Source organism: Lepus europaeus, chromosome 3 (genome assembly GCF_033115175.1).
Source record: "Lepus europaeus isolate LE1 chromosome 3, mLepTim1.pri, whole genome shotgun sequence".
Taxonomy (NCBI): Eukaryota; Metazoa; Chordata; class Mammalia; order Lagomorpha; family Leporidae; genus Lepus; species Lepus europaeus.
In genome coordinates this window covers 147,695,564-147,712,872 of record NC_084829.1, presented here as the reverse complement: position 1 = coordinate 147,712,872, position 17,309 = coordinate 147,695,564, and the positions used below count along the sequence as shown (strand labels likewise).

At 38.5% G+C, this 17,309-nt stretch overlaps 1 protein-coding gene across 1 annotated transcript in view; it reads right to left on the bottom strand.

The window, feature by feature from the left end:
* ADGB (androglobin) overlaps positions 1 to 17,309 on the bottom strand; it is a 225,895-nt gene that overhangs the window by 194,398 nt on the left and 14,188 nt on the right. The window contains exons 6-7 of the mRNA XM_062187283.1: positions 7,252 to 7,467; positions 300 to 462 (exon numbers count right to left, since the gene is read on the bottom strand). Of these exons, the coding sequence (XP_062043267.1) occupies positions 300 to 462; positions 7,252 to 7,467 (379 nt within the window). The remainder of the gene's footprint in view (positions 1 to 299; positions 463 to 7,251; positions 7,468 to 17,309) is intronic.

The window sequence follows — 17,309 nt, the reverse complement described above, 5'->3', positions numbered from 1 at the left end:
GGAAGGGGAAAGGGAGCGGGAAAGGGGAGGGTTGCGGGCGGGAGGGAAGTTATGGGAGAGGGGAAGCCATTGTAACCCATAAGCTATACTTTGGAAATTTATATTCATTAAATAAAAGTTTAATAAAAAAAAATGGAAAAAAAAAGGTAAGGGAGGCGGGGGTTAGGAGAAGTGAGGTAGACAAAGATGGATCTCCTTCTGAATGAGAGTGTGGCAAGAATGAGTACAAATGAACACATCTTACTGCATTATAAAATTAAAAACCAAAATGAGATCTAATCCTATTTAAGTCTACTTACAAATATTGGGCTTTTTCCTGTTTTGTCCTTTTCTTTTCCACCTTTGCCTGTGTCCCACTTTTCTGCGTTGATGTCAGCTTCATTCCACTCTGGCCAAATGGGAAACTTCCCCTTCTTTTGTTCAGTAGAACCAGACTGTACACTACTACCAAAGGGGTACAGGCTAGACATGAGGGGACAGGGGCACAGGAGGGAGGGAAAAAAGGGAGATGGAGATAGGAGAAGAGTACCAGGATGAGAGAGAAATTATTTTAATTAAAATCTATGAGATAAAATAATGAATTAATTGTATGATGTATATTTAATTATCTTGTCAGCGGTCATCTTCAATACATTTTTCAACACAGCCATACCTGTTCCCAGTTTCCAGATGACAGGGCCTTAGATAATGAAATAATCCCTAAGAGGTTATCCCATAATAATTTCTGAGCAGTAGTTTCTACTTATTTTTTCAGAATAATAAAGCATAAACACAGAATATAGATTGTTACCTATTATAATGAAAAAATAAGAATATTTGAATGCAATTCATAGTACAGCAAAACTTTTTACATTTTTAACAGTAATTGCTTTTAAAGTATCAATACAGGTATGATTTTAATGTTTTCCAGTGCAAAAGTACTATGTGATCATTTTTTAAGACTGAAGAGCCCATGAGAGTATTTTAGGCATGGAAAGCAAAGACACTCTGGCAAAAAAAAAGAAGACCTAAATGAGAGGTCTCTGTGAGTGAGATCCCAGTGGAAAGAACAGGGCCATCAAAGAAGGAGGTACCTTTCTCTGAAGGGGAGAGAACTTCCACTTTGACTATGACCCTATCAGAATAAGATCGAAGTCGGCGAACTCTAAAGGCTTCCATAGCCTTGGCAACTCATGACTAGAGCCTAGGGAGATTACTGACACCATAAACAAGAGTGTCAAATTGTTAAGTCAGCAACAGGAGTCACTGTGTACTTACTCCTCATGTGGGATCTCTGTCCTTAATGTGTTGTCCAATGTGAAGTAATGCTATAACTAGTACTGAAACAGTATTTTACACTTTGTGTTTCTGTGTGGGTGCAAACTGATGCAATCTTTACTTAATATTTACTAAATCGATCTTCTGTATATAAAGATAATTGAAAATGAATCTTTCTATGAATGAAATGGGAGAGGGAGTGGGAGATGGGAGGGGCACGAGTGGGAGGGAAATTATGGGGGGAGGGGGAAGCCATTGTAATCCAAAAACTGTACTTTGGAAATTTATATTTACTAAATAAAAAAAAATAAAGTTAACTAAGAAAAAAAAAAGAATTGTCAGAATCAATAATTTTTAAAACAGAGGTTAAGAAAAATGACTACAATAAGGTAACTTTTTAAAAAAAACTAAAGGAAAGTGTGGGTTCAGGTATGTGGATACTCACAGGAAGGTGGCCGAGAAGCAGGAGACAGAAAGTATAAATAGAGAGGGAGAGTATTTCAGACACAGAGAGCATCTGGATTATTTTAAGAATAATATGGTGGTCAGTGTGTTGCAGCTCAGTGAGGGGAAGGGGAGGTACAAGGAGAGGACTTCAGAGAGTTTTCAGGTGATGTGAAGATTGCATAGGTGATTCAAGTCCCCAGAAAGGAATGCAGCCCTGCTGGGACACTGCTATTAGCTCAGGAAGACCAATTTTAGATTTGTGACTTTCAAAATTCCAGGACGATAAATTGATGTAGTTTAGACACTAAACTTGAAGCAATTTTTATTACAGCAGCAATAGGAAACTAATAGAGCAAGGTGGAAAAATAGTAGAAGGTAACATCTTGGAAAACAGGTGAAGCAACTTTTTTCAGAGCTGAAAGAATGTATAGCAGAACCAAATGCTGCTAACAGATCAAGCAAGATAAAGTAAGAACAACTAAATTATGAATTCAGAACAAAAAGCTGAACATCTCCTTCAAATGTCAACTCCTGGGATGAATGTGAGTTGAAGGACTTTGCTGAATAGCACATCTATCCCAGCAATGTTCTACCCTCTGTATCTTTTCACATTGCTTCTTTTTTTTATAGCACCAAATAATTGTCTTATTAATCTTTTAGCATTGGATGTTTTATTCATTTCTTCCATCTCCAGTATCTGGAATGGTATCTGCACAATTAGGAAATCTATCTATCATCAATTTATATGAAATAAGCACATGAATGTCTAACATTTCTATAATTTTTAATTAGAACTGCTCAAATTGTGCTATGTAGATAGAGATTAGCCAGCTACTTATAAATCCCATTTCTCTCCACCTTTTTAACATTTGGCTATTGCGTGTGATGATGTCTTGGGCAATAGAATATGGGTAGATACGCTGTATTCCCACAGTCAAGCTCAGAAAACACTCTCTGAGATACTTCTCACACTCTTTCTGCTGGATTCATGGCTGAATCTATTGAGGGTGCATGTACTCCATAGAATACTATACAGCAGTAAGAAACAATGAAACCCAGTCATTTGCAACAAGATGGAGGAATCTGGAAAATATTATGCTGAGTAAATTAAGCCAGTCCCAAAGGGACAAATATCATTTGTTCTCCCTGATGGGCAACAACTAACTGAGCATCAAAGGGGAAACCTGTTGAAGTGAAATGGACACTATAAGAAACAATGACCTGATCAACTCTTGTCCTGACTGTTGAGGTACAATGTAATACTTTATCCTTTTTAGTATTTTTTGTTGTTGTTTTTGTTGTTCTAGTACTAGTGGTTGAACTCTGTAATTAACACAAATTATTCTTAGGTGTTTAAATTTTAACTGAAAAGTGATCCCTGTTAAATATAAGAGTGGGAGAAAGAGAGGGAGGAGATGTACAATTTGGGACATGCTAAATTGGACTTGCCCCAAATGGTGGAGTTAGAAATGTGCCAGGGGATTCCAATACAATCCCATCAAGATGGCATGTACCAATGCCATCTCAGTAGTCCAAGTGATCAATTTCAGCTCACAATTGATGGCTCTGATAAGTCTAAGAGTCAAAGGGATCACACAAACAAGAAAAGTGTCTGCTAATACTAACTAATAGAATCAAAAAGGGAGAGAAGGATCCAACATGGGAAGCGGGATACGCAGCAGACTCATAGAATGGCAGATGTCCTAAACAACACTCTGGCCTCAGAATCAGCCCTTAAGGCATTCGGATCTGGCTGAAGAGCCCATGAGAGTATTGTAGGCATGGAAAGCCAAGACACCATGGAAAAGAAAAAAAAAAAATAAGAAGAAGACCTAAATGAAAGATCTCTGCAAGTGAGATCCCAGTGGGAAAAACGGGGCCATCAAAGATGGAGGTACCTTTCTCTGAAGGGGAGAGAACTTCCACTTTGACTATGACCCTATCGGAATAAGATCAAAGTCAGCGAACTCTAAAGGCTTCCATAGCCTTGGCAACTCATGACTAGAGCTTAGGGAGATTACTGACACCATAAACAAGAGTGTCAAATTGTTAAGTCAGCAACAGGAGTCACTGTGTACTTACATCTCATGTGGGATCTGTCCTTAATGTGTTGTCTAATGTGAAGTGATGCTATAACTAGTACTGAAACAGTATTTTTACACTTTATGTTTCTGTGTGGGTGCAAACTGATGAAATCTTTACTAAATATATGCAGAATCAATCTTCTGTATATAAAGATCATTGGAAATGAAAAAAAAACTGGTGTTAAATTGGAAATGGCATAGAAAATTAATTAATTTTAAAAAAATATCATGTAGGATCTCTGTCTTTAATGTGCTGTACACTGTTATTTAATGCTATAACTAGTATTCCAACAGTATTTTTTCACTTTGTGTTGCTATGTGGGGGCAAATTGTTGAAATCTTTACTTAATATATACTGAACTGATCTTCTGTATATAAAGATAATTGAAAATGAATCTTGATGTGAATGAATGTAATTCATAAGCTGTACTTGGAAATTTATGTTCATTAAATAAAAGTTTTTAATAAAAAAAAGAAAGAATGTGTTTTCAAAATAACATTGAACTTTCTTTGTCAGAAACTCCAAATGAACAAACCATCCAGGAGCCCATAGTACAGTATAATCAGATTTCAAACCTATGAAAATCTTTGTCAGAGTTTCCATTTTTAAAGGAAAATCTTTTATCTGTCTTGATATTAGTGAGAGAAAACTAGCTTTCCTATAATCTCCCTATACTAAAGTGAATTTTCACGCTCACTTTAAAAATTAATTAAAGCCTTGGAAAGCTATGCCTTTATGTAACCTTTATGTAAGGTTGGAACATTTCCTTTCTTCATTTGGGTTCAAGATCTTTTCCTACATATGTTGAAACAAAAGATCCATTTTCAAAAGACTGATAAGACTTCCCCAGAGACATGATGCTCTGATCTTCAATTCCCTCTTTGTTTCAGGCTCTTGAAGACATTTCTTCTTTATGTAGGAATTTCTAAGAGTTATATTTTATTTTTTTCAAAATCAATCTACCATGTCTGAGACTACATACATTATTAAGGAGTGTTCTTAAGTTGCATATAGTTTTCAAGAAAAAAAATGGAACTTCTTCACAATACTTATAGAAAAATTAATGGATGAAATATCACCTTATAGTATCTTTTTATTGAGTATTGGTATAAGATGAACAAGTATTGGTATAAGATAAGATAAAGAGTATTGGTATAGATAAGCAAGAATTGGGTGATTTGGTAGCCATCAAAATCGTAATAAAATGACCTCATCTGGGAAGCTCAAAATCTTAAAACATATTTTTTAAAGGAATATCTAATTACATAAAAATATGAGGCTCTACTAAATTATGTTTTGCTTCCCTCCTCATTCTGTCAAGTGTAAGTAAATGTTCCAGCTCCTTCCCTTAAGCTGTTAAGCTTTATCACTAATTGGCCTACTTTCCTTGGAACACATCAAATATATTTCCTTCTATACTGAAGATTTCTTAAAAAGACTCTCATTAAAAGTATCTTATACTAGCCCAATAGATCAAGCTTAGTGCTGTAATACAATATAAACAATGCACAAATGCAGCCCAGTGTCAAACATATACTGTCAACTTCAAATGGCCATGTAGATGTTGTTGTTGAAACTCTGTCTTCAGAGTCTACTGGCAGACGTAGCTCATGCTCACAGCATAATAGCGATCCTTGAAGTATCAAACTACATGATTTCTGGGCTCATCATTTCTCTGTTGATAATTTTTAAGCAAAAAGGCAGTTAGAGAGGTTTTAGGCTCTGATAATCCTGGAGAAAAATCTTGCCAATTTTTAGAAAATTCAAACACACACTATTGAAAGATCAGTTATTTAGAGTTATCACTTATCAGAGTTATATGGGTTTGGGGTCTAGCTCTGCTTCTAGTTCTTTCTGCTAGTGGAGACCCTGAGATGTAGTGATGATGGCTCAGGTAGTTGGGTTCCTGCCACATAACCTGGCTTGACTTTCTGGCTCCTGTCTTTGACCTTAGCCAATATGAGCATTTGAGATCTGAATCTGTGGATGGGATTCTCTCTCCTTCTCTCTCTCTCTCTTTCTTTCTCTCTCTCTCCCCGCCCCCTGTATGTGTGTGTGTGTGTGTGTATCTGCCTGCCTTCCAAATAAATAAAAACAAATAAATACATAAGTAGAAATTTTAAAAATTACAAGATGGATATGAGATTTCAAAGATAAATAAAATATATGTTGTCAAAGCTTATTTTTTTAAAAAAATATTGAAAGATTTTGGGGGTGTCTTTATAATATAAAATCTTTGTAATGCAAATGACCACTATGGGATAATCCAGAGGAATGCAATGTTTGGAGGGAAGAAGCAAATGATAATAACTGAAAACCATTAAAAACATTAGCAAATGAATCACACATAGAAGCTGTGGTGGTGAATTACAGGCTGACACAGTGTAATTTACATGTAGGTATAGGGAAATAGAAAATGATGATAGGTCAAAATTAAAGGTCTTTAAGTCTATCCTGATTAAGAAGCTTTAAGTACCCCGTTAAATTCATATGACCAGAAAGAGGCTTCACCAAGGAGCAAGTGGCTAGAGTTATTCATAAGCTCTAGTGTTGCTATGATTCTACTAGGAAACAGACAAGCTGTGCAGACCAGTGAAAATGGATATGAGGTGGCTGTCTATCACCATGCATGTGGCATCAGGGACAGCACTTCTATGAAGGAGTAATACAATTGTTTTTAAAATGCTTATGGTAAATGTACCCACTAATGAAAAAAAAGACAGCTTGTATTGGATCAGAGTGCCGGAGGCCCACTTCTGGTCCATTAACTAGTAGCTGAATTATGGAAAGGCCCTGGAGTTCTCAGAGAGGGAGCTGAGTTCAATAAAAGAAGAACATACTTTAAGGAGCCCCAAATAGCAACTGTTTGCTAACTGATTAGCAAGTATTTAATATTGTAACCCTTTTGAAGATTTCATACGAACTCCATTTCAACAATGAGTACGGACCTGATCATCCCAGAAGGGTATCCAAAATCCAAAGCAGAGAACAGTGGGCATATATTTAAAATATCTGCAAAAGTTGAACTAAAAATTACAATTGCAAGGCCGGCACGGCACCGTGGCTCACTTGGCTAATCTTCCACCTGTGGTGCCGGTACCTTGGGGTTCTAGTCCCGGTTGCTCCTCTTCCAGTCCAGCTCTCTGCTGTGGCCCGGGAGTGCAGCGGAGAATGGCCCAAGTGCTTGGGTCCCTGCACCTGCATGGGAGACCGGGAGGAAGCACCAGGCTCCTGGCTTCGGATCAGCACAGCGCTGGCCTTAACAGCCATTAGGGGAGTGAATCAACGGAGGGAAGACCTTTCTCTCTGTCTCTTTCTCACTATCTATAACCCATTTGTGGATGCTCAATACCCATGGCCCTTACGGGTGAGACTCAGTTCCATTTCAGTGGACTCCCTTTGTCCTTCAAACAGATCAAAAGCCTACCGTCCTTTCTTGTTGACCACCGCATTTGGAATCACCTGGGCTGAATGACTTGATGCTTCCAGGGTGCATCTCCCGACACTGAAAAAGAAGCTTCTGCTTTTCCTCTGTGCAGCTCCAACACTGATTTCCAGAATGGGAGTCCTGGCCCTTCAGCAAAACTCTCTGCTACGACACGGTCCTTCAGCTTGATCTCCTCTGTGGAATCTTTAAGGTCATTTTTGTTCATTTCTGTCTGCTTGGGAAAGGTAAGTCTTAAAGGGTAAAGATTGTTACCTTGAAAAAGAGCCTAGCTGCCAGTGCCATGGCTCACTAGGCTAATCCTCTGCCTTGCGGCGCCGGCACACCGGGTTCTAGTCCCGGTTGGGGCACCGATTCTGTCCCGGTTGCCCCTCTTCCAGGCCAGCTCTCTGCTGTGGCCCAGGAGTGCAGTGGAGGATGGCCCAAGTGCTTGGGCCCTGCACCCCATGGGAGACCAGGATAAGCACCTGGCTCCTGCCTTTGGATCAGCGTGGTGCGCCAGCCGCGGCAGCCATTGGAGGGTGAACCAACGGCAAAGGAAGACCTTTCTCTCTGTCTCTCTCTCTCACTGTCCACTCTGCCTGTCAAAAAATAAAAAAGAAAAAGAAAAAAGAAAAAGAGCCCAGAGGCTGCTTGCTCCAGTATTTTCCATCTCATGGCTGAGCCTGGAGTCATCTTGAGTGTGTCAGGTAACACACTGGAGCTCTTAGACATGGGAGCCACATCCTCTGCCCCTTACTACTTTCTCTGTACCCCTTGCATTGCCCAATCCTCTTTTCCAGCATAGAAGGCCAGACCATGAGCCTTTGATCTCTTTACTCTTTTCTTTCTTGTCCTATTAAGCCCTTCCCAGGGGCCAAACAGGGACAGAGTTTTATAAAACCTTTGAGATGCTTTCTAAAATACTGTATGCAATGAACATAACTGGCTCTCCTTGTCAATTGCTGAGCTGTATAATTTTGACGACGGCTATTTCAAGTCTTTTGCCATCCACAATCTGATTATTCTCTGAAACTTGAATACAAGCTTCTGACTGCTTTAAGATGAATGGACAAGACAAGAATTTCTAGTTCTCTGAGGAAAAAGAACTGGAAAATCCACAAAATGGCAAATGGAGATCAAACGATGTGGATGTCACCTGTGCCCTTGGCAATAAGGAAGACCCTAGTAAAAATTCCCAGCTTAAAGAAATCACTACTGATGGGGAAAACCGCTAGTCAGTGGCATTCTGCCTTATACCTCTATATTCAAAAATAGATATATCCCACCAGACTCTAATACACGTTGCAACAGCACTCAGCTTCCAGCTGGCCTGTTTGCCTGCTGCTCCCTTGCAGCAAAATAGAGTTGTCAGCTTCCACCTGACCTGCTCACCCCTTGCTGCCTTGCATCGTATTTTAATGAATCTAACTCCACTCTTGTCTGTGTTCTACTGCTGGTGAATTCTTCTAACTGCCCATGACACTGGCATCACCTGGTTATTTCCTATGACAAACAAGAGTTAGTTACATGAGGCTGAATGAATTAGTGAGGTTTGTGGATTTCTATGTCTTAATTATTTAAGTATTGGAGGTTCTGTATTGGACTGTTTCATCTTCTAAATTCAGGAAAGCTTTTTGCTGTGATTTCAATTGTTTACAGGACTTTGGTACTGTTTTGTAAAGAGATATGTGTTTGCCTTTTCCATCCTACTTAATTCCTCTAAAATTCAAAAACTTATGAGGATTTTTGGTTCTGATGGCTATGTGATTGTTTGCAAGAATTCAATAAGAATCAGTTCTCTTCATAACAGGATATAGTTAGAAACAATAGCATAGCCAAAAATCATGCACATAACTCCTGACTTCAAGAATCCCCAACTTTGCAGTGAATAAATGGAGTTGCCACTTCTAAGTAAGCCTTAAAATTTCAAAAGATTAAGAACTAACATTAAAAAATATATAAGCCTGATTTGGCTTGGCTTTTTAATCTAAAGAGTTTTTCAAATCTGAGATTATGTAGTAAAGCAAATTTCATTATTATTAATTAATTCAGTCAATCACCAAAATAAATACATCTGACTTTAAAGTATAACTGTTGACTGTTTTTCAGTTCGCTAGCTTTCATGTTCTTGTGGGTTTTGCTATATATCTTTCTCTTTGAAGTCTGAGCCTAATGCCTGTCAGAATTCTACAGAAGGGTAATTTCAAGCAAGATAATGCTAGCCTTGCATTTTGGGATGATAACTTGTGCGATAGAATAGCTAAACTAAGTTTAACAATGGACTTCTGGTAAAATTAGTCTAAGAACCATTCCTTTTAAAGCCTCTTTGTTGCTCCAATGTGGCTAAAAGTGTGTTTGACACTGACTCCTGGCCATCAGATATTTCCCTCTAGATGCTGGACTGCATTAAGAACCAGGTCAAATCCAATATGGCAATGAGGAACAAACAAAAGTTAGTTACACAATGATTGATTGGCAGTGTGTTCAAGAAATTCTGGCCAGGAGAATGGAATAAAACTCAAGATTGAGTCACTGGTGTCAACCTGAATAAAAAATAAAGCTGAGAGGTTAGAAAGGAAGAGATGAATGATTGCTTTTAGTCATTGTTACAAAAGACTGTGCTAGCAGTACACTCTCTAGAGAAAGCCCATACTGCAAAAGAAAGATGCATTATATGAAAATCAATTGTTTGTCCTAAAGTAGAGTGACTGAAATACTCTAGATTTGAAAGGAAAAGACATGACAAATAACTGAGGAAATATAAGAATGTTGTAGGTTTTTTTGAAGTTTAATGTGTGAGGTTAGATTGGCTGGGTTAGAAGGAAATTAGAGACCCTAGACTTGGATTCTCAGTTCCCTGGGTGGAGAACTTGACCTCATTTTTTTTCTCTTGGTCCTCATGATTCCTCTAATTGATCTCTGATCACCCTAATTCTTTTGCAAACACTAATTTGGTTTATCTCTTCCAGAATACAACTCTCATTTACAAATGGTAATATAGCTCCTTCAACATCAAATTTCTCCAGACAAAGCCACCTACAATCCTCAGAATAACATGGACAAACATTTGCATAACAGATTACCTTCTAGTTCCTGAGGCTCTACTACCCACTGCATCTCTACAGCTAGGATTGTGGAATACCCCAAACTTCTCACAGACTGACAGTCATAGGCAGGGTCAATGAGATGTCCCCGTCCAGCATGAAGAATCTACCTCTGTGTTTTCTCTGCATAGGACTCTGTTTCAGAGGGTTGTCCTGGTGTTTTTTTTTTTTAATTTTCCCAAAGAAACCTTTTATTTGAGTACAAATTTCATAAGCACAATTTTAGGAATATAGTGATTCTTCTCACCATACCTGCTCTCCCACCCTATTCTGACCCCACCCAGCCCCATTCTCCATTAAGATTCATTTTCAATTAACTTTATACACAGAAGACCAACTCTATACTAAGTAAAGATTTCAACAATTTGCTCTCACACACACACACACAGAAAAACTGCTTGAGAACAAGTTTTACAGTTAATTCTCATAATATAACTCATTGAGGACAGAGGTCCTGCATGGGAAGTGAGTGCACAGTTACTCCTGTTGTTAATTTAACAATTAACACTATTATGTATGATGCCAGTGATCACCCAAGGTTCTTGACATGAGCTGCCAAGTCTATGGAAGCCTTTCAAATCTACAATCTCCATCAGTATTTAGACAAGGCCATAAGCAAAGTGGAAGTTCTTTCCTCCCTTCAGAGAAAAGTACATCCTTCTTCTATGGTCCCTTCTTTCCTCTGGAGTCTCACTCACAGAGATCCTTCATGTAGGACATTTTTTGCCACAGTGTCCTGGCTTTCCATGCCTGAAATGTATTCATGGGCTTTCCAGCAAGACCAGAATGCCTTAAGAGCTGATTCTTATGTCAGAGTGCTATTCAAAGCAATTGTCATCCTATGAGTCTGCTGTGTGGACTGCTCCCATGTTGGAACATTCTCTCCTTTTTAATTCTATCTATTATTAGTGCCTGACATTTGATCTGGTGACTATTTTCTAAGTCACTCCAACTCCCCACCTCCTTGCCATTCCTTGTGGAAGGGCCCCCTCTTGCGGATCTTCTCCACACTCCTTCCTACCAAATGGAGTAGATAAAATTCTCTCAAATCCACATCTTTACCTGTCTGGTTCCCTTGGCCAAACATCAGACTACTCTGTCCCCCTCTCTTCCCTGATTAAAATTCCCTCTCTGGAGCCACTAACAGTAGAAGTGTTGTCAGCTTCCCTCAGGGTAACCATTTTCCAAACTTCCCTCTGTGATGGCTTTTAAGGCCCATATCTTACTTCTATCCTCTGCCTCTTCCCTATCTCAGTTTAGCAAATCAGTCACACTTCTGGGAACACCTGACACCAAGACAGACTCACAGATACTCCCACCACTGGTAAACTCATGGAATCCCAACAGGACATGAGTAGCACCTTGCTGTAGTAGCTGATGAAAGGAGACGTTCTCCCTCAGTACCAAAGCCTTGGAAGACCACCAAGCCTTGGATTTCTTGATGCCAAGCCTCTAACTCACTCCAGGAAAGCAAAAGTTACTAACTATGACATCTGCTGCCAAATTTGCCAACGGGCAACAAAATATCTTAATAAGGAGCAGTTCCCCAACCCTACATCTCCCTGCTTTCAGTGTAAGCAGATGGGCCACTGGGCTGCTCTATATCCCTTGAATCCATGCTCCCTTAGATTAGGTCATAAGTCAGTACCAACAGCCAAAATGTCAATCCCAGAAGAAAGTCAGGGGAAAAACTACAATTTAGTTATTTATACTCATTACAAATATGCCTTTATGGATATTCATGCTTATAAAAATTTCTAGAAGGAATGAGGTTTCTTTACCTCCAGAGATACCCCCAAATAAAATAATATACCCTTCACTTTTCTTCAGCACAACTCCTTGGGAGTCCCTGACTGTTAACCTGAAGGCAATAATGTGACAGATTTTGATTATTACAAGGCATCTGTCAATTTCTGGGGGCAGGGTGGGAGAGGGACAATTGCAATTGATATAATGTTTCAGTATACTTCGACAACACTTTTTTCCTGCCCCTACATGAACCAATTACCTGTACCATCATTGCTAGGGAAAATTATTGGCATCCCTGTTAACCTTATAACTTGTTCATCCTAAGAACATTATACCATATTGGGCCCTATAATCCCCTTAATTTATTTGCAACTAATTCTTTTGTATATTCAGACCATGTCTCTTCAACCTGGTTGTTTGCTTTGTCTCAAGTAGAGTCCATCTGGCTCCAGATGATTCTCCAAAAGGGATAAAACTACATCAATTCCAATGATGAGATTTACTTGACACTCATGAATGGACATATTCAATAAACTGCTTTTAGTTGATAGGCAGCAATTACAGTAGCCAATGATACTCAACATTATGCTAAAACAGCATGAATCAACCAAAGCAGTCATTGGAGAAAGTCCCTAAAGTATTGGGTCCCTCTTATTTGAAGGAGCAATGCCAGGCAGAGAGACATGAGCAACTGGGGGAAGACTCTCCTCCAGAGATAAAACCAATGACCCAGTTCTCTGCCCAGGACACCCAAGATTTCCCACTTTGTGGTTTAATTTGTAGTTAGAGTCCTGATAAAATAGGACTCAAACCAGAAAAGTCTAGTTTATAACAAACAACATGCACAGAGAGCTAAAAGGTATGCGATTCCCAGTGTCAATCAAAATTGCAGCAAGAGTCAACATCCTTCATATTTTAAGTATAAAAGTCCCAAGCCAGGAAGAAAGGGGGCCAGATTCTCTCTTGACCTACCTTTCTTCTTTGTAATTTACTTTAATAAATTTTGCCTTAGTATCCCTAAACTTTCATCTGATTGAGCTGTAATTCCTTATCCCATCAGTAAAAAGAGGCAAACCAGCCACTGACAGTCACACATCCCCTGGGGAGTAGAGCAGGAAGGTAAGTGCTCAGATGCTACAGAATAAGGTGGTACCTGATAGCCTTATAGAGAAGGGAAGCATCTACTGTTTCATCTCTTGAGATCAAGCCTGAACTAACAGGACTTAACTTGGTAGGAAAAGGATAATCTGAAGACCTCTATCAGCCCCCACTCATGCACCAGACATTTCAGATGCTTACTTTCAGGGAACCCTGCAGTCCTTGCAGACCCTGAGCCCAGTTTGGAGTGCTGTAATTTATAACACCACTGCATTGCCCTGGGGAAAACTCTCAGCCCACAATGCATCCTTTTTGGACCCAGTATCTTCTTGCACTGAGCCCTCATGAGACTGTCCCCCAGGGGTCCTGTGAAGCAGCTGTTCCCAGCAAATCCAAACACTCAGCCTTGTGGGCCAGCTAGAAGACTCTACGTTTCCTCTCACACACCAGGAAGAACGTGAGTGGCATATTTTGAATTCTTTTTCTTAAGAGGCCCCCAGGAAACATACAGGTGGCACTGCCAAGCCTCCTGCTGCCTTGGAAGCAGCAGGGTGGCCATATACACACGCCTTCAGCCTCAGAAGCAAGCAGAATATATAAGCCCAGGCATAAGAGGACCCATCCACAACTGGGAAGTAACTGAGCATCTTTTCCTGAATGGTTCAGTCCATCAAGACCCAAAAGAAGCAATAGGGTAGCACTGCCCATTTTCTTGTAGCCTCAAAATTGATTAAAGATACTGACTCTCTAGATGTACAAAAGCCAATTAGGGCCACAAGGCAACATGAACTTCCAGGAGAACACAATAGTTTCCACTAACAGACCACAAAGAAATGGAAATCCAGAGTGTTTGACAAAGAATTCAAATGAATAATTTTAAGGAAGCTTAATGAGATACACCAGAATACAAAGAAACAAGTCAATTACATATGAGATATGAATGGGAAATTTGACAAGGAGATAGAGAACACATAAAGGAACCAATCAGAATTCTTGGAGCTAGACAAAAATTAAAAATATAGTCAAAAGCCTCAGCAGCAGAAGTTAGCAAACAGAAGAAAGAAATTCTGAGCCTGAAGACAGGTCTTTTGAAATAGTTAGACCAAAAGAAAAAGAAAGAAAGGAAGAAAAGAGAAAAAGAAATACTGAAAAAAAAAAAAAACAAAGCCTTTGAGAGTTATAAGACATCACTAAGCAAGCAAGCATTCTCATTATAGATATTCCAGAAGAAAAAGAGAAGGGGAAAGGCAAAGAACGATCCATCATGGGAAGCAGAATACACAGCAGACACATAGAATGGCAGATGTCCTAATTAGCACTCTGGCCTCAGAATCAGCCCTTAAGGCATTTGGATATGGATGAAGAGCCCATGAGAATATTTTAGGCATGGAAAGCCAAGACACTCTGGAAAAAAAAAAAAGAAGACCTAAATGAAAGATCTCTATGAGTGAGATCCCAGTGGAAAGAACGGGGCCATCAAAGAAGGAAGTACCCTTCTCTGAAGGGAGGCGAGAACTTCCACTTTGACTATGACACTGTCAGAATAAGATAGAAGTCAGTGTCCGGCGCCACAGCTCAATAGGCTAATCCTCCGCCTTGCGGCGCCTGCACACTGGGTTCTAGTCCTGGTTGGGGCACCGATTCTGTCCCGGTTGCCCCTCTTCCAGGCCAGCTCTCTGCTGTGGCCAGGGAGTGCAGTGGAGGATGGCCCAAGTGCTTGGGCCCTGCACTCCATGGGAGACCAGGATAAGCACCTGGCTCCTGCCTTCGGATCAGCGCGGTGTGCTGGCCGCAGCGGCTGTTGGAGGGTGAACCAGCTGCAAAAAGGAAGACCTTTCTCTCTGTCTCTCTCTCTCACTGTCCACTCTGCCTGTCAAAAAAAGAAAAAAAAAAAAAGATAGAAGTCAGTGAACTCAAAAGCCTAGGAAGATTACTGATGCCATAAACAAGAGTGTCAATTTGTTAAGTTAACAACAGGAGTCACTGTGTACTTACTCCTCATGTGGGATCTCTGTCATTAATGTGTTGTTCAATGTGAAGTAATGCTATAACTAGTACTGAAACAGTATTTTACACTTAATGTTCTATGTGGGTGCAAACTGATGCAATCTTTACTTAATATATACTAAATCAATCTTCTGTATATAAAGAGAATTGTAAATGAATCTTGATGTGAATGGAATGGGAGAGGGAGCGGGAGATTGGAGGGGTGCGAGTGGGAGGGAAATTATCGGGGCGGGGGGAGAAAGCCATTGTAATCCATAAACTGTACTCTGGAAATTTATATTTACTAAATAAAAAAAAAAAAAGAAAAAGAAAACCTATTCTAGGAAATAACTGCTAAAAATTTGTCAAGTGTTGAGAAAGATGTTGGCATATAGGACCAGGAAGCCCAAAGGACTCCTAATATATTCTAGGAAGAAAAAGATTTTCTCCAAGGCATATTATAGTCATATTGTCAAGAAAACAAAGAGCAGCAGCAATAGTACAACATCAAGTCACTTATAAGGGAATCCCCAGGACATTAGAGCCAAACTTTTAGGCTGAAACATTATAGCCCAGATAAGACTGGGATGTAAAAATTCAAAGACTTGGAAAAAATTTCCAGGAAATTTCAAGAATACATATAATGTTAATAATACCTTTGTGCTTTTAAATGCTATAACTGGAATTTCAGAAAGTAAAAATAAAGGAGATAAGTAAGCTACTATGATCATAGAGTCACTAATAGGTCAATTTTGTCTTTAGTAATGATACTAAATAACTGCAGTCTTTGTAGGAAATTATTTAAAGATGAACATTTATGTAAAAAAAGTAGAAAATTAAGGATAATCCAAAAAATAAAAAGTTAAAACTTCCAAACAGAGAGAAAAGAAATTATGGATCAAATGTAAGGGAAGAACTAACTGTAAACTATGTAATAAGTAGAAGGGAAATTGGGAGTGCAGAATTATTTTTAATTAGTATCAAATTAATTGATATATACGATTGAATGATTTATACCTATGATTAACAGTATGACAAGGACATACACTTTTACTTCTACTCAACATTTTACTGAAAGTTGTAGCCCATCCTTGCAGGCAAGAAAAAGAAGAAACAATGTCAGACTAGAAGGAAGAGGTAAAACTACTTTTACATGCAGATTACATGACTATATAGAAAATTTGGTATTTTTCAAAAAATCCTATTTATAATAAATCAGTTTATCAATATCACAAAATAAAAAATAATATAGAAAATAAGCTGAACTTTTACAAACTGGCAAGGAGAATTAGAAATCAAAAATGATACTATTTCTAATAAAATGAATGAATGACTTTTACAGTTATGTGTGATACACAATCTTCAAGACCTGTATTCTGAAACCATACAATTTAGATGAGAGAAATTAAAAAGGACCTAAATATATGAAAATATTTCATATGTATGCAGTGTTGGAGAACTCAATATTGTTAAGATATAAATTCATACAAAATTGACCAACAGATTCATGATAATCCCAATCAAAATCTTTGCAGGTTTTTTTTTTAATTGACAAGCTTATTCTAAATAAATAGAAACACAAAGAATTAGACTAGACAAAACAACTTTGAAAACAAGAAGCATTGGAGAACTGGCGATATCTGAGTTCATATCTCATCAGGAAAGCTTTACTAATCAAGACACAAAGGTGGGGCATCCAGACAGACAAACATCCAGGGAACAGAATACAAACCACAACACAACTCAGTAGAGAAAGAATAACCTTTTCACTAAATATGGCAGGAACAACTGGATACCCATCTATAAACTTTGATCTATGCTTTGCATTCTTTACAAAGATAAATTCAAGCACACTTAAACATAAAACCTAAAACCATGCAACTCCTTAAGGGAAACATCCAAGAAAGTCTTTTTAACTAAAGAGACACCAAAGGTATTTTAGATATCACATCAAAGGCATAATCCATAAAATAAAAAATTGACTTAGATATCATCAAAAATTTAAAACTTTTCTTCTTCAAAGGACATTGCTAATACAAAGAAAAAAGTAGCCACAGAGAGAAAATATTTGCGAAGTATATGCCTCTTAAAGGACTTCTGCCTCTTATAATTCAACAAAAAATGAAAAAACTTTGTTCAGATACTTAAAGAAATTT